Genomic DNA, 22,939 nt, shown 5'->3' on the forward strand with positions numbered 1-22,939 from the left:
AACATTTAACAGAATATTTATTGCTGGACATACAGCTATTTGGTAACTAGCTATTTACAATGACCTGGATTGGAAGAGAGAAAGTGCTCTGAAATTATATAAAGTTTGTATGCATGACAATATGCAGTTGGTCCAAAAAATATCTAAGTCAAATGTTCAAATCTCCTTGGCAATCTGCACTGTAAGCTACATGCCAATCAGTTTTCTTAAGGTTCAAGAGGTTTGATTCTAGAACAATCAAGAAAACCATATCACACCACATCTTTATGTTGATCAGTCAATTTATAGACCAATCATATGAAAATTACAGTGGTTTAATCGTGGTGTCTGACTGAATATCTACCAGTTAGTTTTTGAATCACCACCATAAGTAGTCTCCTCCCAGTTCTTTACCTAAAATTGAAAAGAAAGAAACAATAAAACAGAGAATTTAGATAAAAATACAATATGCCAATGAAAGTGAAAAAAGAACAAGAAAAAGAAAAACATGCTTTGAATACAGACTAAATGCTGAAAGAATGTTCGAGTAAGAATGATAATTTTGTAAAATATGCTAAGTTCTGTAGAAAAGGAAGAGGAGTGTTATGGTAGGGGAATGGACTTGATGAAAGCCTGCATCTGTTAATTAACATTGACAGCCTCCTGTCTTCCCTGAATGTCCAAGATCATATTATTTTGGTTTAACTTTTAGCACATGGCATAGATCAGAATAGATTGCATTATTGTGTACAAAGACGTGAGTTCGGGTATTTATGTTGGATAAAACAAAAGTTTTTTAATTGACTGCAGTTGGTCCTAAAACATACCAAGTCAACCGTGCAAACCTCTATGGTGACAGAGGTCTGTTGGTCAACTGTGCAAATCTCTATGGTGACAGAGGTCTGTTGGTCAACTGTGCTCTTAGTTACGTGCCAAATGGCTTTTACAGGGACAAGAGGCTTTATTCAAGAACAATCATGAAAATCATATCATTCCATAGTATCACAAAAATTGGTTGATTTATATAGATTGATCGTGGGAAACGCTCGTAGTTCACTTATAGTGTCTGAATATCTAGCAGTGTGATTTCGAATCACTGCTACATTAGCATATAAACTGTATTTAGAGATGAAAAAAAAAAAAGATTATTTGGTGCATGCGCCTGCAAAATATTACCATATATTTAACCCTTTTGATGCCAACCCGAGACTGCTCTGGCTCTTTCTACAAAACAAATTCCGTTTTAAAGTGATCTTAATTAGAACATTTCATCAAAATTTTACTAAATTCTTTATTATTTTCAAAATTAATTGAAACAAAGGTAAAAAGGGTTAAAACAGAATCCCAGTACATTAGCATTTGGGAATCGCTGATACAGTCTTCCCCTGACCCCTACTATTCACTGGTGCCATTTTTGACATTTGGTAACACTTACTAACGACATTCAGCTTGTGAAAGGAAACACTTCCGATTTCCTATGCCCTTGTTTAATACCATCAAATATAAACAGGATTTCTAATTATATCGGCGACACAGGTCACAAAACTGTTAATTCATTGTTGTTAGGTTAAATAAAAAATTAACTGTTATTGCTGGCTATTAATCGTACAGCTAGTCTTCGGTATAATAGTTAAAAACTGGTAAGATAAAAATGAAACATCTGCTCCATTTCTAAAATAATAATAGTTATTTATAAAAATGAGTCTTTTTTTTTTGTTTTGACTATAAAAGTTAAGTAAATGGGGAAAGTTGCGTCGTAATTAACTCTGACAAAATGAGATTTGTATAAAAACAAGGTGTAATCGAAATACCGAAACGAAAACAAACTGTACAGTAAAAAAAAAATTTTACTCTAAGGAGAAAAATCTTTTGATTTTAAAAGTACACGTCTTATGAATTGAGAAAAAAATTCAGTTAATTTATAAGTATTTTAGGCAATCTTTCGTTTTTATTAAATACAACGTTGAAAAACCTCATTAATTACAAGATGTAATCGTATATAAGAGTCAGCAGAAATTTCGAAAAGTTTCCACCTTTTTTAACTCCTGAAATTATTGCATCAATCAAAAAGGTTGACAATTCGCAATTTCTGCATTAGAGCTCTTTTATTTCTGTTTACTTTGTTGTTTTCTGTTAGCCACTTCCATAAGTGTTTTTAAAATCAAAGTATCCCCATCCTATGGAAAATGAAAACCGAATAAACAATATTTTTTGTTTTCGTTTCGTTACTTCAATTCATATTTTTATATATTTCTCATTCTCTGTTGGGTAGTTCTTCCCATTCGCAAAATATTATCTATAAATGTATGATAAAATCATTTGATTTATTTTAAATGATTAATTAACAGGAGCTTCTATAATATTTCTTTCTTGTAAGTGACAGCCTGAAAAGCCTACCCATCACCTGGGAGTTTCGTATTGAAAGCTGATTAAATATTCAAGGGAAGTAACCACTAGAAGATACAGATTTCCTGGTTTAAATTCAATATTTCCATGTTCCGTTTTTATTTCAAATAATAAATTAAAGAATACATCTAAAACACTTTATATCTTTAGGATATTGTCCAAGAATGAGTAACTATAGGTTTTTAAATAAACGATGTAGACATTAATAAAATATTTAATTCTTTATATTGTTAGTGTTCGTTTACAATTTAGAATAATCCTGAGCCAGAAGGGTATTTCATTTAAAATTAATTGAAATAATACTATATCAGAATAAAGGAACAAAAAAAAATCGGGATGAAAATGTGAGAAAAAACCGTTCATTATGGTTGCTCATAAAGTAACAGAAATCTCTGGTACGTATGCATTTTATTTGATATGAAATGTTTGGATAGTTTTACCGTTTTCATAAATGTTGAGTCATCTTGTTTATGTGTGTGTGTGTGTGATCCCACATGCTAAAATTCGTGTGCTTTTTTCTTGTTTGATGCAAAGATAATGCGAGAATGTAATGAATTTAAGACAATAGGCGATCAGTACATTCAAAATGATTTTGATTCGATTTGGACAACATTTATGTCATATGTTATTTGGTCGTATCAATTGCATGTTCATTTTGTGAAGAAATTACGATTGAATCGATAGAAATGAAGAGACACCAGATTAATTATATTGCAGTATTTTGTTATGTCCATTCTCATTCTGAGAACTTATCTCATTTTATTTGTTTCATCTCATTTGTCCCTTCTTGTACAAATAATTTTAGCGCTTTTCCGTTTTGCCTCTCCCACCTACACTAAGGCGGGCCTTGTTAACAGTATTGTAAATCCCATGCAAAGCAATATATTGGATCCCTGCATGTACAACCCACATGAATGTTGCAGCATACGTAGATTAGCAATGGGTTCAAAGATCCATGTCCCTGCCCGGCAACTATCCAGTTATGCTCATGCCTTAAAACGGTACTAATCCCTAGAATGTGAAGAGATCGATGATTTACTCACAAGCAGTTTGTTGAAAGACATTACCATTGAGAACAAATACTTTTCTCCAAAATAAAATCTTGCCTAGGAAAAAATGTGTTTCTTTGCAAAGGCAATTTCTTTTGACAAACTTTTACTACATCTCTGAATGTATCCATCTTCGGGTCTTCGTTTCCTCACCAGAACTACGGAAAGTGAAATGCGGTGAAGAAGACATGAAGAAGGTTGGACTAGTTTTCTCTAACACCGTATCTTAGCCCTTTGTAAGGTTTAGTATCTTGGCATCTATCTTTACTTTTTCTCATACATTCCTCTTCAATAGGTTCCTTCTACTTTTCTGTACATCAAACATGATCACTTCCCTGCAGATAACTCCAGTCCTGTCTCAATTCCTTCTAAAACTCTTTACTGAGTTTACTCTGAGGCCTCAAAATTCTGGCCTCTACAATTCAATTATGAGAACTACATCATAGGCATACAGAAGTTCCTATGGATAGCTGTACCTAAACTCCTCTGTTGTGGACCTGAAGAGCTACAATAAACAGGATACATGTCTGAATGCTAAGTCCCTCACTGTACTCACACTTTGCTGATGTCATCTCTATATGGTTGGTACAACTCTCTCAAACTAGTCTTCTACACTTAGCTTTCTTAGTAACCACCACCACATTAACAAATGCTAAGTTTAGCTGTTTCCTCTTAAGTGAAGATTTCTTTTGTTGATGTCTCAGTGGGAAGAGGGTTTTGGTAGTTCCTTGTTCTGCTGTAAACCCAAGTCTCTCATCTAAGTCAATTTTCTTAATTAGTTATGGTATAATTTTGTTAAATTTGGTCCATCATTCCAGTACCTCTATCTGTAGTTGTTTCTATCAAGAACATGTTCGCTGCTCTTGAAGCAGCTGATGAGGATAATGCTATACTAATCATTGTGTATAACGCCTCCCTCTAAAACCTGATTGACTCTATGAGTGTCTAGCTTGAGTTCCTACATTGCCAGATGTTTTCACTGTCTTAGTGACCATTCTTGATAGCTCAGCTGATTCCTTTGCCGCCATCTAAATCACACATTTGATTGTTCAGCTGTAAATCCCATGCACAGCAATATATTGGATCCCTGCATGTACAACCTACATGAATGTTGCAGCATAAGTAGATTAGCAATGGGTTCATAGATCCATGTCCCTGCCCGGCAACTATCTACCCTTTAACAATTTAGTTAATCTTTTGAGTCTCTGTGTAGTAGTCCTCTTTCCCATGCATTCTTGTAGTTTCCTCTCCTGGATCCTAACAATCAAAACTAGACTCTACCAAACTTATTCTCCACTTTCTTACATGCAGTATCAGAGAATATCAAATAGGACCAACTATCATACCCAGGAGCCTCTATGAGGTTGCTAGAAACAGCTGCCAAATTCCTTTTGAATTTTAAAATGTTGTTATAAAAAAAAAGGAAAGGATGTATCAGGTAGCGTAATACTAGGCACCCCTGAAAAGACAAGAAGGTCACTGCTAGAATGCTTTTGCTTATATCTCTAGCAACTTACATTACACAACCTCACGTCCCAAAACATTCCTTATACCCTATCCTGGTCCATTATCTGTAAGGATCCACCCCCATAGAACACTAACCAGGGAGTCTGTAAACTGTGTTTATGGGAGTTTCTTGCCATCCTTTGCAACCTTAACCCTTCATTACTTAATAGATTCTCAGATGTAATCCTTTCATGGAAACACAAATTCAACTCATCATTTACCCATTATGTAAAATCTATTAAATTTCTAAATAACAATACAACCTTAAGTTACAACTTAGCTGCTCTAGCAACATATCCCTTCTACTTACACCACTCCTATTATATGTATCTCTCTTACTATTCTCTTTGCACATTCATCTTACCCAGTACACTCTCCTTTACCACCACTCCATCTTCATACTTTGAACTCCTTCTCTTCCTAGCTTTTTCCACCAGAACCATTTAACACTACCTATCCCTTGCTCTTGACTTTGCTATCAATCTACCCATCCCTGGCAGGATATTGTGAAGGAAGTGTGATTAAAGAGTGCAAGGGGGGAGGTGAGTGGCGAAGACCTGGGTATATATAAAGTCGGTGGCTACCAGATAGCAATGATACAGAGGAACAGGGCCATGAGGATAGGATTGCAGAGTGAGAGCTAGGTATAGTGTATGAAAGAGGAAATGTGAGGAGGGGAAGAGTTGGGGTAGGGTGAGTGAAAAGTTTTGTTATGTGTGGGTGGAACACAAAGGTCAGGGGCTAGCAGATAGCAATAATACAGTGAGATAGGGCATGTGGATGGAACACACAGGTCGGGGGCTAGTAGAGAGCAATGATAGAGTGGCACAGGGTCAAGTGGACAGGATTGGGGAGTGAGAGGTAAGCATAGTGCATGAAGCAGAAATGTGAGGAAGAGAAGAGATGTAAAGATGTAGTTTGGTTTGTTGTGGTAGAGTGTGTGAGAAGCTTCCTTGTTAAGTGTGGGTGGGACAGACAGCACTTCTAGACCTTAGCTTCATTGATGTAGGCGGGTCTTCTCTAGAACTTCATATCGCCAAACATCTCTGTCGATCGTCATTTCCTCCATGAGGCCCAACATCCTGCTATCAGTCCTTACCACTTCATCCCACATCTTCCTGGGTCTTCTTCTTCTGCGGGTACCATCCACTTTCCATGATCGACACTTTTTTATGCACATTACATGTCAAAACCAACGTAGTCTTCTCTCTTGCATGCTACATTTGATTCCTCTTGTGCCCAACTTTTCTCTCAATATATTTGCACTTTACTGTACATGTGCACTAATGTTGCACATCCATCGGAGCATACTACCTTTATTTCTCTCCACTCTACCATGGAGTATAGCTGTTCGCACACAAGCATCATATAATCTACCTTTCACTCTGAGTGAGAGAGAGAGTCCTTTTGTTGCCAACAGAGGTAGTAGCTCTCTGAACTTCTCCAATTCTGTTAAAGATTCTACAATAAGAACAAGGTCATCAGCATATAGCAGTTCCCATGAGCACCCAGTTTTGAATTCCTCTGTTATGGCCTGGAGGACCATAATGAATAAGAGTGGGCTGAGAATTGAACCCTGGTGAACCCCTATCTGTATGCTAAATTCATCACTGTATTCATGGCTGACTCTCACCTTACTGACAGCATCGCTGTACATGGCTTGTACAGCTCTAACAAGCCACTCCTCTACTCCTAACTTCCTTAGAGACCACCATATAACAGAGCAGGGAACTCTGTCAAAAGCTTTCTCCAGGTCAATGAAGGCTAAGTACAATGACTTACTCTTGGCCAAGTACTTTTCCTGTAGCTGTCATTGAAATCTCAAAGCTATACAATAGTACATGATTAATTCAAAACAATGTTAATAAATAAGCATTACACTTGATAGAGTAATCTGAATGCTAAAGGATTACTCAACATGAGTAATATAAGCCAGCCACACACACTAGCAACTTAAATACTTGAAGTTACATACTACATTTCTGTACTATTTACTAAAGTAAAGAATATAAAATACTGCACAAACACAGTCAGAAAAACTCTTACCCACTACACTTAGCCAACAGAGAATAAACGAAGCTTGCTTCCCAACCACATGGTTCAGGGCTTAGTCCCATTGTGTAGCACCTTGGGTGTCTTCTGCTATGGCTTCTGGCCAATCAAAGCCTTGTGATTTGGTAGATGGAAAGTGAAAGAAGCCCGTCATATTTATGTGTGTGTGTCCCACCACTTCTTGACAACATCATCGTAACCTAGCAGTTTGGCAAAAGAGACTGATAGAATAAGTGCCAGGCTTTAAAAAAATTACTACCGGAATCAATACATTCTACTAAAAATTCTTTGAGGTGGTGCCCAAGCATGGCCACAGTCTAATGACTGCAACAAGTAAAAGATAAAAGATTAGTTTACATCCTAGGCATTAGGTTTATCATGAGTTATTCATCAGTTCATTCTGGGTATCTAATTTCTTTGCAAAGAACACACAACATAACACAAAAGTTACAAATATAGATAAAAATATTAAAAGTGAAACATTACTTTAACCTTGTGATGAATAGAGTTGGTTGCTGCAGCAAGCCCTAACCCTCAAGTCATTCTGAAACATCCAGGACCATCCTAAGAACACTACAGACAAACAAAGGAAATGTACATAAAGAGGGTATCATTCAATAATATAAACATTCAGACACACACAGATACATACACACAGGGGAAAATACTAGCAGTTGTCAACAGTTCTACAATATCTACCTCTTATCATCATCATTTTGATGTCCAATGCTTGCATGGGTTGAATAGAGTTCACTGAGGCAAATTTTCTACAGCCAGATGCCCCTTCCTGTTGCCAACCCTCAACTGTTTCCTACAAAGGTAATATTTTTCCATGGCCAGACATGTTCCCACCAAAGACTGGAAATGGAGGACACCACTTTTATAACAGTGACTCTTGTTTACAACTATCATGCAATACCAAGACATAGAGAAACAAACTCAAACACACACTCATGTGCACACATATACACATATCAACTACAGACTCAGATCTGTGGTAAAAGACTCTTGTCCAAGATGTCATGCAGTGTAGCTGAAGTTAAAACCATGTGGTTGAGAAACAAGTTCTTAACCACACACCTGTGATTGCACCTTCATATAAAAAAAAAAAAATAAAGGAAGTGAAACAATAGGCAAACTGTAAAAGCACTCACAACTTCCATATTTGACCAACATACAGAACAATTACTGATTTGTGAGACAATGATAGAACCATGATTGGTTTGCCTGTTACAGCAGCCAAAGCTTATTCCAGTTACATTCTGCACTCTTAAATAAAGAGTACAATGAATAAAGTAATCCCAGATTCTGCTACAAAGAGTAAAGTGGTCACAGAATGCCTTCAATCATAAGTATGTTTGATCTGGAGTTAAACAACAACTACTACTGTGCTGTGATGACATGTGATTCATAGCTAGTTTTCTTTGGCCTGAGTGTTAATCTACATTATCCAGGATGATAGAGCTGTCCCCACACCCCAATGTCTAAATGACAAAGGCTTCTTTATTCATAAACACACTACAACCATTATTTCACCCCAGGAATTCTCTATGGCTGATATTACAATAATTTCTGGTCTTCTGAACCAGTTGTACTATTCATGACAAATCCATTTGATTCTTCTTATCCTCATATTAAACACTTGTTATTCTTGAATCCACTATAATCCTTATCTGCTGGCTCACAGATGTTTGATCTGAACTTCATATTAATCAGCCTCACTCAGCAAGATCTCTCTCGAGATATTATGACCATTATTTTTAGATTAATTAGTTGTAAACAAATTACTGAAAAGATGTTAGTTAAAAGATTTTGTTGTTTGTATCATTATATTACATATTGTAATAGGCACATGACTGTGTGGTAAGAAGCTTGCTTCCCAACCAGAAGGTTCTGGGTTCAATCCCACTGCATGGCACCTTGGCCAAGTGTCTTCTGCTAAAGCCATGGGCCAACCAAAGCCTTGTGAGTGGATTTGATGGAAACTGAAAGAGGCCTGTCATATATATATATATGTGTGTGTGTTTGTGTTTGTGCCCCCCATCACTGCTTGACAACTGGTGTTGGTATGTTTACATCCCTGTGACTTAGTTGTTTGGCAAAAGATATCGATAAAATAAGTACTAGGTTTAACAAATAAGTCCTGGGGTTGATTTGTTTGACTAAAACCCTTCAAGGTGGTGCTCCAGCATGACCACAATCATGATTGAAACAAATAAAACAATTATATGTATGTATTTGCATGCATGTATGTCTATCTTGGTGGTCCTTTGTCATCTTTTCTGTGAGGCTCAACATCTGAAGATAATTTTTCACCACTTCATCCCACATCTGGGTTTTCCTTTTCCACAGGAAAATTAGAATTTTTTATGCACCTGTCTCCATACATATGCATCAGATGGCTATACCAGCACAGTCTTTTCTCTTGCACACTACATCTGATGCCTCTTATACACAATTTTTCTCTCAACATCATAACACTTTGTCATACATTGCACATCCAATGCAGCGTGCTCGGTTCATTTCTTTCACACCTCTACATGTTATCTACATTCACAGTCCACATTTCACTATGTAACATAGCTGTTTGTGCACAAGCATCCTACAATCTGCCTTTCTCTCTAATGGAGAGACCCTTTGTTACCAGCAAAGGTAAAGGCTCTCAGAACTTTGCTCAGCTGGTTTTAATTCTAGTAACTATGCTTTCAGAGCATCCTCCACTACTGCTGATTTCATTACCTAGGTAACAGAAACTATCTATTATCTCTAAGGAATCCCTGGGCATTTGAAAATATTTGTTTCTTGTGTGTTCTTAGTGTTAATTGTTCCTGTGCATCTGTCACCCACAAAGACTGCTTTCTCTGCTAACGTTCCTGTGATTCCACTGCTCCTTTTAAGTGTTCATAGCTTGTACTGGGTACACCATATGGAATTTCTACCTACACCTTTTCTACATAGCATGCAGGGCCATTTCCCCAAAAGAATAAGTAATTTGTCTACTTTCTTGCTTGAGATGATTGGCAATTTACTGTGCTTGAAAGAACCTGTCCAACTAAGTAAAATCAAAACTGTAAAGGCATTTCATTTATGTCCATTCCCTGCACACAGTCTGTCTCTATCAAACCTCTCCTCCAACAAACCATCGGCCTGACATCTACCCTATCCCTTCACGTGGGTGCACCACTTGCTGTAATCTCCTCCCATCTTTCTCCTTTCGCATCCCCGCAAACCTATCAGCACACAATGTGTCCCAGTCGAATCTTTTTCTCATATATCCCACTAACACCCTCTCCCTCTATTTGTGTCTACTCACACTTTCCTTCTCCTCCATTTCCCCCTTCACACTCTTATGAACTTACCCATCCTTGGTACTACTTATATAATTCTTACTATAATCTGAGTGTACCCCACCCCATCACATCTTCACCATCAAGTTGTTGTTGTTACTTGAGTTGGAGGTATGAATATGTGGTTAAAAAGTTTGATTTTTCAACTGTGTGATTCCAGTCACATTCCCAATGCATGGCACCTTTGACTTGGTTTCCATAGTCTTGAGTTGATTATTGCCTTGTGTGGAGATTAGATTTAGCAAACAGAGGTGGTGCAAAGGTTAATTATGTATGTGTTTTATGTGAATTACATTGTCATGGCATGGCTGTGGGGTTAAGTAGACTGCTTCTCAACAACATTGTTGTAGGTTCAGTCCCACAGTGTGGCACCTTATGTAAGTATCTTTTACTATAGCCCAAGCTGACCAGTGCCTTTGAGTGGTTTTGGTAGTTGGAAAGTGAAGGAAGTTCATTATCAGATTCCATGCTACTTCAAGTTGCAAAGCCCCAAACGGAGCCTTTCTCATCAGTTTGGTAATACTCTGACGTATTATTACCAGCCTGAAGGCTCTGTTATGGCCAAGAGCTTTCAAAACTTGAAGTAGCATGGAATCCAAATCCAGATGTTTTGAATAATATATATATATATATATATATATATATATATATATATATATATATATATATGTATATATTTTTTTTTACAAGGTGGTCCAAAAGTAGGTTAACAGTTATTCAACTATTTCTTTCACATTCATATATCAACAATTTAGATCTTAATTATGAAAAAATATGAAACCATTATTCTATGCTAATTTAGTTAATTTTGTCAAGCTTCCTTTTCAGTTTGTAAGATAGAAATTTAAATGTAATAAAATGTTTTAAAAGAAATTTAAAGTGCCTACGTGATAACTGTAAACCTACTTTTGGGCAACCCTATATATATATATATATATATATATATATAACGTGTGTATCGTTGTCCTAACATTACATGATAATTATAAGTGTCAACATCATACAAGTGGTGTCATTCATTTGTAGTCTTCTGTGAAAAACATGTCTGCTTATACTCTTACTCTTTTACTTGTTTCAGTCATTTGACTGCGGCCATGCTGGAGCACCGCCTTTAGTCGAGCAAATCGACCCCAGGACTTATTCTTTGTAAGCCTAGTACTTATTCTGTCGGTCTCTTTTGCCGAACTGCTAAGTTACAGGAACGTAAACACACCAGCATCGGTTGTCAAGCGATGTTGGGGGGACAAACACAGACGCACAAACATATACACACACATACATATATATATATACATATATACGATGGGCTTCTTTCAGTTTCCGTCTACCAAATGCACTCACAAGGCTTTGGTTGGCCTGAGACTACAGTAGAATTGCAAAGCTAGAGTAAAGATAGTGCAGTATTTAGTTACGTCCCCTTTGTTTTCAGTCGTTGATACAGGTTTTGAATGAATATATTGATTCGTTGAGTTTTTCTCAGTAGCAGGGACACAGAAAAGTGTGGAATTTTGTACAGAACAAATATTGCAAGAGAAAAGCACCAGATTTTCTCGAAAAGGTTTGATATTTGCTGACATATAATTAGTATATACTGGTTATTGTAGGTTAATCCTTGTCGAGTAGCTCTTATTAACGAACATCCATTTGTGAAAATTCGTTTTTTTTTTTATTTAGCGTAGTGAAGGTACATAGCCCAGAGGTTAGAATGTTGGCTCATGATCATAAAGGTTGGTTCAATTCCTGGACAATGCAGCACACTTAATTTCATAGTGCTCCACTTTACTCAGCTGAAGAAGAGGAGTATCTGTCAGGTGGTAGCGCAGCTCTCTCAAACTGTCACATTCTGGATGCACCGTTGGGTCCAGAGAGAGGACCAAGAGGATGTCTATGCCTACTTCTTACTAAAGCAATTAGCGAAAGCATGATACATGTCATCAAACCCCATGCGGTTGCCAGTGACTACTGCACTGTACTAGTATATCTAGGACTACATTAGTTAATGTTGCTTCTTGTATTTTAAATGCTCAGTTATGATGAGGGAAAATTTGGCTGCTATTCCTAACGAAACTTGTTCGTTGGCTTTTGTTTTAGAAGTTAACCTATTTGTAAATCAGGATGCTCTTCTCAAACTGAGAGGCGAAAGTAATCATTAAAAAAAACTATAATTTAATTCGACTGTTATAATTTTATCGTGTTTTATAACATAAGAAAACAATTGAACTTTACTCCAACCTACTCCTCGTCTCCTTTGTCCTATTTATTGTAAATTGTATTAAGTGGTGCTTGCATTCCTTGGAAACCACTTCCTGTTTTGGAAAGTTCTTCAAAATAAATGGTTTCTGATTTAGTCACCAGACTAGCAATTTCGAGGAGAGGGGTTTAGTCGATAAAATTAATCCTCAGTACTTAACTGGTACTTTATTTTTACCGATTCCTGTGGGATGAAAAGCAAAATTGACTTTTGTATGATTTGAATTCTGAATGTGGAAAAGGCGAAACAAATATCGTTGAGTATTTTATCCGGTGTTCTAACGATTCTGCCAGCTCGCAATGCTTCTAATATAAGCGTAAGAAGAACCAGAAAAAAAGTAATTTTGTCCGAAATTCTACTCATACCGCTATGATTCTATAGAGTTGTAAAGAATTTCTATCAATTACAACTGGAATAATAAATAAATAAGACTATTTAATTAATTTTTTTTTTTCAATTAATTAAAAAAAAAAACATTTTAGTTATGAAATGTATGATGAATGGCTGGGTGGGGGTTAAATTTTTAAAAATAAAAATGCGAATTACAAGTGTTTCAGAATGCCGAATATTATAAAATCACGAAACAACAAAAACAAAAAAAAAAGAAGACAAAAATAATTTTAATAGTGATAGCTATTCTGAAGATACGATGACGAGGTGTGGTGAAATTTGAAACTAATGGATTTTGAACAACAACAAAAAAAAAAAAAAGCGATTTACAAGTGTTTTGAATTGTGGGACATTGTTAATTGTCGAAAAATCCCAAACCCCCACCAAAGAAATTCCATTTTATTCGTGACAGCTATTTCCGAAAGTCCGCATCAGTTTTTCTTTCATAAAGAAAACACAATTATAAATGTGTTAGAAGAAAGTTTCACGTAATGATCTATTTAATACGAATGTCTATACCCATGGTTATAATTACAGATAACAAAAAAAACTTCTTTTTTTCTGATTTTTATGCATAATCTTATATATTCAATATCCAAAGAATAATTTTATCCTATGTACCCGGTGATGTTATTATTAGTTATTATACGGCAAGCTGGCAGAATCGTTACCGTGCCAGAAAAGTTTCTTATAAATAACCCTTTCTATAATAGGCTAGTATTTAACTGGTACTTATTTTTTCGACCCCGGGAGGATGAAAGGCAAAGTTAAACTCGGCAGATTTTGAACTCGAAACGTAAAGACGGACGAAATGCTAACGATTCTGTCTGCTGGTCAACTTCAAGTTTCTTATAAATAACAGAAATCTCTCAGTTACATTTCGTTTCGCCTTAGAAACATGTCTTCTTTTTCTATTCCTTGTTTTACTGTTTTGCGTTTCATTGGTGTTCCGAATTTAGTTTTACATAAACCCATTGAAAGTGACACTGTAATGGCGTAGTGAAGGTGAAACCCTAGCGAGGTAAGTCGCACGTTGTTGTTGAATAACAACTGTTTGTGGGCGGCATGGCCATTAATGCTAGTCACATCTTCATTGTAAACACTCTCTTATTTATTCTAACAACTCGTTTTTATCGCTGTGGCATTTTAACTTCCTAACAGTTTACCAAGTATGTTGTGAATATAAATTTTTATTCATTGAAATCAAAAATATTTTCAATGTTTAATGTCAGGTTTTATAATTTTATATAGGTTTTTTTTAAAAATGTAGTTTGTTTAGAATATTTTTCGTATTGGATGTTCACAACTAACGAAATACTTATATCACAAACTCATTACTTGGTCATACTCTTCTCTGGATTCCGAATTTTAAACACCAATTTCTTGACTGATAGTTTGGACAATTCACTAAACCAAACACACATTAATAAGGTACCTTATAGTGACCTTCATCCCCCATGTCATCGAGGGAGTCACTTCGAGGTAACATGACCTGCTCGAAAAAGTAGCCAAATCGTATCCTACCCTCTTGAAAAAAAGCAAAGTCACATTGGATGATAAAAAGACGGATGGTTGCAAACTCCCTTCATCATTGTTTGCTTAAGCAAATTTAACTCAGACAATAATCGATCTTCTATTAAATCGGAATTTAATGTGGAAGAAATTCACTAAATCACTAAACTTGTAGATTCTTTATTTTCCTCTACACCTGTGTGACTCTCTCTCCAGACAGTTCATCATTCTGTTGAGTAACTTGCCCAGAGAGTGTAACTCTTACACATCAGATATCCTGATTGAGTGATGCTGTATGAACATCTGGCTTGGTTTTTAGTCTCATTGGTCTTCTTTTACTTGGTGAAATATCACATCTGTGCATCCTGTGACTACAGATGATTGCAGTAGTTTTGCTAACTGAATTGTTTGACCCCGACCATTGACAGTTTGTTGTCTGTTCATTCTCTTAGCAGCTTGATATTTGTCATTAATTCAATAAGTTCATTTGCTGAAATAGTTCATATCTATCATGCTGCATCCCACGGTTTCAATATAACCCTGGTTTGGATAGTTGCATGCTATTTAACCCAAGGCTGGGTCCCTGACAAGTGCTGTTACTCCAGGTCAGAGTATACCTGGGAACAATAGTGACTGAGAGGTTCCACACTCCTCAAAATCTTTGAATTCCCAAACCTGGGTATGACCACAGATTCGTTGATGCTTGCAATTTGTCCCTTGTGCTGAAAATGGTTCCCCACCCCTGCTTTGTATATTACTGGATTTTGGTGTCAAATGAAATTAACATGGACTAATAACTCTTAATGGGCTACATGGTTCAGTACTAATGAACTTTTTGTTTTTCTTTTTTTTCTGTGATAAAATTGTAAAAAGTTTGCTTAGGCTTAGGTGTTTGGTTAAGAAGTTTTTACTTTGAGCAAGTGTTTTCTGGTATTTCCCTTGGTGAACCAAAGCCTGGTAAGTGGATTTGCAGATGGAAACTGACAAAAGCTATTGCGTGCGTGTTAGTATATATCACACCCATGCCAGCATGGAAGGCGGACGTTAAATGATGATATAGGGTGCAGTGAATAAATTGTCAGCTAAATTATGCAAAAATGAAAACACTGACATCTAATTTTAACAGATATATTTACCAAAATTACATAAAAATATCTTGAAATACTAAAGAGTAAATTTATTCAATAAAATCGCCATTGGCTTCGACCGTGGCCTTCAGACGACTTCGGAATCTCTTGAAACTCTTCTGGACGGTCTCCTTGTTTAAGTTGGTGAATGCTGCCATAATTCTTGCCTTCAATTCATCTTTGGTGTTACAAGGAATTTTGTTGGTCTCTTGCCCAACTGCACCCCACACAATAATCAAGGGGGGTTGCAGTCTGGGGAGTTAGGTGACCAGATGTTAGGGGTGATGTGGTCACAGAAATTGTCTGACAGCCATGTCTGGGTTCTCTTGCTTATGTAGCATGATGCAGAGTCCTGTTGCCAGGCGTAAGGTCTTCCAGTAGTCACCTTCTTGACCCAGGACAGCGCTACCTCCACCAGGCACTTGATGTAGGCTTCTGTGTTGAGTGTGAGGCCATGTGGGAAGATGAATGAAGGCATAACGTCGCCATCATGAGTGATCACTCTAAGCACAATGATGTTGACTGGACGTTTGATTTTTATCACTCTTGGTCCATGCTTTGGGGACATGGCAAGCCAACGGTTGTTCTGTGTTCCCCATCTGATCCTGGCAGAAATTTCTCTCATCTGAGAAAAACCTAAGCATGTTCACTTGGAAGGGATGCTTAAGTTAGTTCCAAAGCTTTGTAGCGCAGTCTTTCCTCTTGTCCTTGATGGCTTGTGATAAAAATTGGCCCTTTATCATCTTGAATGAGGATTACCGAATGTCTTCACGCACTCCTGCCTTATAAGAAACTCATACACTCCCATGTCCCTGGTGATGGACCTGATTGACTTGGAGGGTCATTGTCAATCATTACCTGGATCTCACCGACAAATTCAGGAGTTCTTTTCTTATCAGACCGACTGATCAAAATGAGTTTTCCAAGCTGCCGTACATTCGTAATCACTAATTAGACTCATCCAACTCTTTCCAAATCCTCTGCATTGTTCTCAGATTGATACCCTAACACTCTGAAATGTTCATATTGGAGCTTCTGGTGTGAATGTCAAGCAGTACAGCATGTCGTTCCCAAATTTCTGGTAGAGTGAATTGCGTCATGGTGGTGTTTTTCTCACAGACGGTACCCAACTGACCCTACTATACTGTGTAGTTGACAAAATCGAAAATGTGCATGTGCGAAATTAAAAAATATATATATATATATATATATATATATAATCTGTTCCGTGATGGTAAGATCAACAAAAAAAATACTCCATCTGGTGAGAGATAAATATTATTTCATAGACACAATACATGTTTTTATGTTAATAGTTTTGTATGTTGAGAAATACCTCAAACATATAATCATCAGGCACAAACCATATATAATGAAAGGCAATCAATTGGTGGCAGCTGAAACCATCTCCAAATGAGGAAGGGAGATAATCACATGAATCAAGAGTTCTCCAAAATTGATATACCATTAAGAAAAACACAGTCTGATTGAAGACGAAGACTGCTGTTGACACATGCATATTACAGAAACTGAGTTTATGATATGTGGTTTGTGCCTGATGAATATGTTTGACATGTGTCTCAATTTACGAAACTATTAGTAGCACATAAAAACATGTATTGTGTCTATTAGATAATATGTGTGTGTGTATATATATATATACACTGAAACAACTGTCTGTGTTTACTTTTTATGCCTATGCCACATCAAGGACCTACTCCTGAGTCGGATCTATGGTTCAAATTGGATTTGGTACTTGCCTATCTGCGATATCCTACTAACATTTGATGTATCCAAAGTTATTTCACTGTGAGCTCTGTGTTATTGTACCGAGCCATTTCTGGCATCCTATGGAGTTGATATGCCTTGATTTTTATGAAATGGCTTGGTATGATAACAGAGCTTACAATGAATTAAACAACTTTGGATACATCGAGTGTTAGTAGGATACCGTAGTACCAAATCCAATTTTAACGATAGATCTAACTCAGTGGATAGGCTCTTGGTGTGACGTAGATATGAAAAGTAAATGCTGGCAGCTGTTTTGTTAGAATTTCATTTATTTGATGCAATCATAGAAGATTACATCATAATATACAAACCACCCTCATCAGGTAAAATTTTAAGCAGGTAAGATTTTAACATTGTCCTGGACATAACCAACACAAGTCACTAGTCCAGCTAATGTTAGCTATGTCTAGGTTAATGTTTAAAATTTTACCTGATGGTGGTGGATTATATATTATTATGTAATCTATGACTGCATTAAATAAGTAAATTTCTACCAAAACAGCTGTTGTAAATTTTAAATGCCAATTGTGTTATAGATATATATTTGTGTATGTGCATGAGTATGTATGCACATTTGTGTCTCCTTGTCATATCACTTGTCATGATAGTTGTAAATAAGTGTCACTGTCATATGAGCAGTGTCATTCATTTCCAATATTCTGTGAAAAAACTTGTCTGGTCATGGGAAAATATTACATTATTTGAAAACAGGTGAGGGTTGGCAACAAGGACATCTGGCTATACAAAATCTGCTTTAATAAACTATGTCTGGCCCATACAATTATGGAAAGGTGGATGATGATAAACAAAAATGAGCTAAGATAGATAACTCAGAGTGGCCAGTGGCATTATTTGAACAACAAAACTCTCCTCTTGCAGAGAAAGTAAAGCAGTAAAAATTGGTGGCAGCTAGAACCCGCTCCAACTGAGGAAGGGAGATAATCACATGACTCTAGTGTTTGCCAAAATTGATATACCGTTAAGAAAAACAGTTTTATTGAAGACAAGAGGACTGCTGCAGACACATGCAAGTGATTAGAGTTGCAGAAACCTAGTCTTTGAGCTGCAAATAAGTGCAGGCATGACTGTGTGGTTAGGAAGCTTGCTTTGCAGCTATCTGATTTCAGGTTCAGTCCCACTGTGTGGCACCTTGGACAAGTGTCTTCTATAGCCCTAGGTCAACCAATCCTTTATGAGTGAATTTAGTAGATGAACACTGTGTTGAAGCTCTTGATGTGTGTATATATGTGTGTGTGTGTGCTTGACCCTTCACATCTCTTGACAACTGGTTTTGGTTTGTTTATGTCCACATAACTTCATAGTTTGCTGAAAGAAAACAGTTGAATGAATACCAGAATTAAAAAATAAATACTGGGGTCAGTTTGTTCAGCGAAATTCTTCAAGGCAGTGCCCCAGCATGACCACATTCCAATGACTGAAACGTATTACAGCTAAAAAAATGTATGAAATCATCTGGGTTTGTGAGTCTAGGAGTTTGATGTGACTTGGAAGAATTAGTGTCACACGTTTAGATCAGGTCTTTGAATAACTTGGTAATTCTAGTTTCAGACGTCCTTCCAATTAAGTCATTAAAATAAACTTGTTTAATGGGTCCTGGCTGTTGTCACAAACACTTGGAAATAATTGTGTTCTCAGAATTGCATTGCCCGAGTTTTCATTCTTCATCAGAATTACATTCTTTCTTTATTCTTTTACTTGTTTCAGTCATTTCACTGCAGCCATGCTGGAGCACCGCCTTTAGTCGAGCAAATTGACCCCCGAACCGCTAAGTTATGGGGACAAACACACCAGCATTGGTTGTCAAGCGATGTTGGGGGGGACAAACACATACATATATACGATGGGCTTCTTTCAGTTTCCGTCTGCCAAATCCACTCACAAGGCTTTGTTTGGCCCGAGGCTATAGTAGTAGACACTTGCCCAAGGTGCCATGCAGTGGGACTGAACCCGGAACCATGTGGTTGGTAAGCAAGCTACTTACCACACAGCCACTCCTGTAAATCTCTTGTTATAAAGACAGGTTTCCATGTTGCTTGTCTCAACTTCCTACTCTCTGTTCTCAGGGACACTAGATATAATCCTTCCTCAGCAAAATCTCAAGCAGTCTTATTTAAAAAGAAACTTTTGAAGTTCAAATATTCATTTCACAGGTTTATCGTTATATCTCTTGTGATCATGACTTAATGAGTTTTGTGAGAGATATAGAGAATTGAGAATTTTTTTTTTTTTATATATAATAATAATTGAGATCAGTGGTTCGCAACCATGTTTTGCTTCTGGGCCACTTTGATTCCTCTTTTACTCAAATGGACCACCATAGCCATTTGAAGTTTCAAATATCCTATTATAGTTTTAGAATTAAATATTAGGAATTGTATGAAAAATATTTGGTGTATTCATCATCATCATTTAACGTCCATTTTTCCATGCTGGCATGGGTTGGATAGTTTGACAGGAGCTGAACAGTTGAAGGATTATTCAGACTGTTTTGGCATGGTTTCTACTTCTGGATGCCCTTCCTAATGCCAACCAGTTTACGGAGTGTACTAGGTGCTTTTATGCAGCACTGGCACAAGTACTTTTTATGTGGCACCAGCACCTACTGTGGAAGTATAACCAATTTATTGAATATAAAGTGTAACAACAAAATCTTATGTGTACCTCCAAGAGCCATATGGACACCGCATTGAGAACCACAGATTTAGATGGAGATAAGTTGTTGTAGGTACTATTTGAAAATAGAGCTCAGTTTTCATTGCATGCTTTTCAGTGACTCTCTTATTTTAGTTCTTTGGAGAAGAAGGGGATCATTTAGAATTCTGTAAAAAAAAAGAAATCTGAATCTCAATAGATAAAAGAAGGTATTTATATGGTTTTACTAGCTTAAAAGCCACTCGATAGGGTGGCTTTTAAGCTAGCTCTTGTGGAAGGCTCTTCATTAGGCCTTGAGCCCAACAACGACATTTCATGCATTGAGTACATATTACACTTTATTAAACTTGAACAACATTTTTCAAGCTATGTGCAATCTTCATCAAAACAATGATATATTTTATCAACTTGGAATTATTGCAAAACTGCATGATGAACAACAGTACCACCACCAATGCCACTACATCTGCCATACACACACCATTCAGATGCCACCACCATCAATATCTTTGACTTCGCTGCCTTCCCCTCCATCACCACTGTCTTTCACATTGCTTACTCTCACTTCGTCACTCACTGCCTCTATCACAACTACAGCTCACACTGTTACTATCACCCCATTACCATCACAAAAAGGCTAAATGTGTGTGTTCGTTCAGTATGTTACTTGAACATTTTAGTTCAGTGGTCAGTCCCTCTTTTGCTCACATACACACTCTTTCCCTCTCTTATTATTACTCCCACTGCCACCATCAACACTACCACTTTTAATAAAACATCATCAACTCTCCTTAAATTTGTCTATTTCTTCTCTCTCTGTCTTCGCCACCACCCTCACCGTCTCTATGCTTACTATTATTCTCACCCCAATATGAGCAATAGTAGGAGTGTCAATGACTAGTGGGGTGGGGGCAAAGTGTGACACACTGACACACAGAAATTAGTTTTCGCATTTATTATATTAGATGGTATTATATGACAACAGTCATCATCAGTCTTTTAATGTCCAGTTTTCCATGCTTGTGTGGGTTGGCTGGAATTTGAGGCATAAATTCTTTGGCTAGGTGCATTTCCTGTCACCAACCCTTGCTGATTTCAAAGCAAGGTAATATTTCCCCATGGCCACACATTTTCTTGCTGAATGTTGAAAATTACTGATACGGTTTGTATAATAGTAACTTCCATTTGTAACTATCATGCAATGTCAAGACTAGAAGACACAAGCATGCATACTTACACTCATATGATGAGCTTCTTTCAGTTTCTGTATATCAAATCTATCCACATGGCTTTGGTTGGCCCATGGTTGTTGTAGCGGACACTTTCCAAAGTGCCGTATGGTGGCACTCAGCTCCAAACCATGTAGTTGGGAAGTAAACTTAACAACCACACCACCATATCTGTATCATTATTGTTATTTAGGTGGTGAGCTAGCAGAATTGTTAGCACACTGGGTAAAATGAATAGTGGCATTTTGTCTGTCTTTATGTTCTGAGTTCAAATTTTGCTAAGGTTGACTTTGCCTTTCATCCTTTCAGGGTTGATGAATTAAGTACCCCCCTCCCCCAATTTTCAGTCTTTGTGCCTTTAGTAGAAACGATTAATATTATTGTATTAGTGACTCAACAATACTATGTGTATATTATAAACATCTTTTGTGTATATTACTATAATATTTCTATCTTTTTTAGGTTCTGAAACTAACAGAGTTTCTAACATGACACCTGCTTTAACAAGAATATGCCATGCCTTTAGAAACCTTATGGTTTCAGGTAGGTCTTCTGATTTTAATTGGCATCTTGCAATTCAGATTCTTTTCTAACTAGTAAAATTTTGATTGAAATACATACAGTAGATATTTCTCCAACATGTTGTTAGAACTAGGTTGTGGTTTTTGTCTTTTAAAGCCAGTAATTTATCATATATATTTTTCTTATTTTAATAGGCATTAGTAAAAGTGAATGGAAGAAGTGTTTACCTGGTCATATGAAATTGTATGATGTATCACACACCAGCCATACATATAGCAGCATGCCAAAGCATTCAACAGACAACTTATTAAATGGTTATGCAGTGTTGTCTACTTTACCTCACTCAGGAATTTCTTTAAATTTCACGAGACACAACCTTCGCCCTGCCTTGCCTACAGGTTCAGTGATTGACCCTCTTATTTCACCACTTCCTTTTTACGACTGTCCTGTGAAATCCAATAAAGACGTGTTCCAACTTCCATTTCATTCCCCGACTATTATCAGCAAAGAAGATCCTTTATCTTTTCTTAATGAGTGGATTATTGAGTCCCCTTTGGCAATACAAGCCAAAAATATATTGAAAATTAGACGTAGAAAAATGAACAGACATCGACTGAAAAAGCTGCGTAAAAGAATGCGATTTGTACGGCGCAAGGAGTTGCATAAACGTCGAAAGAAAAAGGAAAAGCTTTTTCAAGCGAAACTTCAAGCTAAAATACAAACTGGAATAGACTTTGATGCCGAAGAATTTGTACAAGATAAATTGGCCCTTGCTCGGAAGGGAGGTTATAAAATTGATATATTTGGTCGGTGAAACTTATTTCTGAAATTAGTTTGCTCGTATGTTTAATAAAGCTTGTCATGAAAACTTATTCAAAAGTTTTACTTTTTGGTTGTCTTTTCAGAGAGATAAATGTCTTTATTTTATATCTTGTGTCTTAATTAATTTAAATATTGGTTTTTGATTTAGGGACAAGGCTAGCAATTTTTAAGAGAGTTGGGTTAGTTGATTACATCAACCCCAGTACTTTGGCAGGATCAGAACTCAATATAAATACTGCAAGTCATTTTATCAAAACATACTAACAGTTTTGCTAATCCATTG

The 22,939-nt window shown here is 36.7% G+C and overlaps 1 protein-coding gene and 1 long non-coding RNA gene across 5 annotated transcripts; one reads left to right on the plus strand and one right to left on the minus strand.

Annotated features, from left to right (window-relative positions):
- Positions 1–8,225, minus strand: LOC149134060 (uncharacterized). 2 transcript variants are annotated; one of them, XR_016243114.1, is made up of 2 exons: positions 3,429–8,225; positions 1–393 (listed from the first exon to the last, which is right to left on the minus strand). It is a non-coding gene; the product is annotated as an uncharacterized LOC149134060 (long non-coding RNA). The 2 variants fall into 2 exon arrangements; XR_016243115.1 differs by lacking the exon at positions 3,429–8,225 and adding an exon at positions 1,415–1,756.
- On the plus strand, positions 2,406–22,706 carry LOC106871875 (small ribosomal subunit protein bS22, mitochondrial). 3 transcript variants are annotated; one of them, XM_014918618.3, is made up of 3 exons: positions 2,406–2,780; positions 21,775–21,855; positions 22,029–22,706. In XM_014918618.3, the coding sequence occupies exons 1-3, from the start codon at positions 2,750–2,752 to the stop codon at positions 22,646–22,648; spliced, it is 732 nt and encodes a 243-aa protein (XP_014774104.1). In that variant the 5' UTR covers positions 2,406–2,749; the 3' UTR covers positions 22,649–22,706. The 3 variants fall into 3 exon arrangements, with proteins under 3 accessions (XP_014774104.1, XP_014774106.1, XP_014774105.1); XM_014918620.3 differs by lacking the exon at positions 2,406–2,780 and adding an exon at positions 11,755–11,897; XM_014918619.3 differs by lacking the exon at positions 2,406–2,780 and adding an exon at positions 13,934–14,001.
- Positions 22,707–22,939: the final 233 nt, after the last annotated feature.

Source organism: Octopus bimaculoides, chromosome 9 (assembly GCF_046866305.1).
Source record: "Octopus bimaculoides isolate indiv1 chromosome 9, ASM4686630v1, whole genome shotgun sequence".
NCBI lineage: Eukaryota > Metazoa > Mollusca > Cephalopoda > Octopoda > Octopodidae > Octopus > Octopus bimaculoides.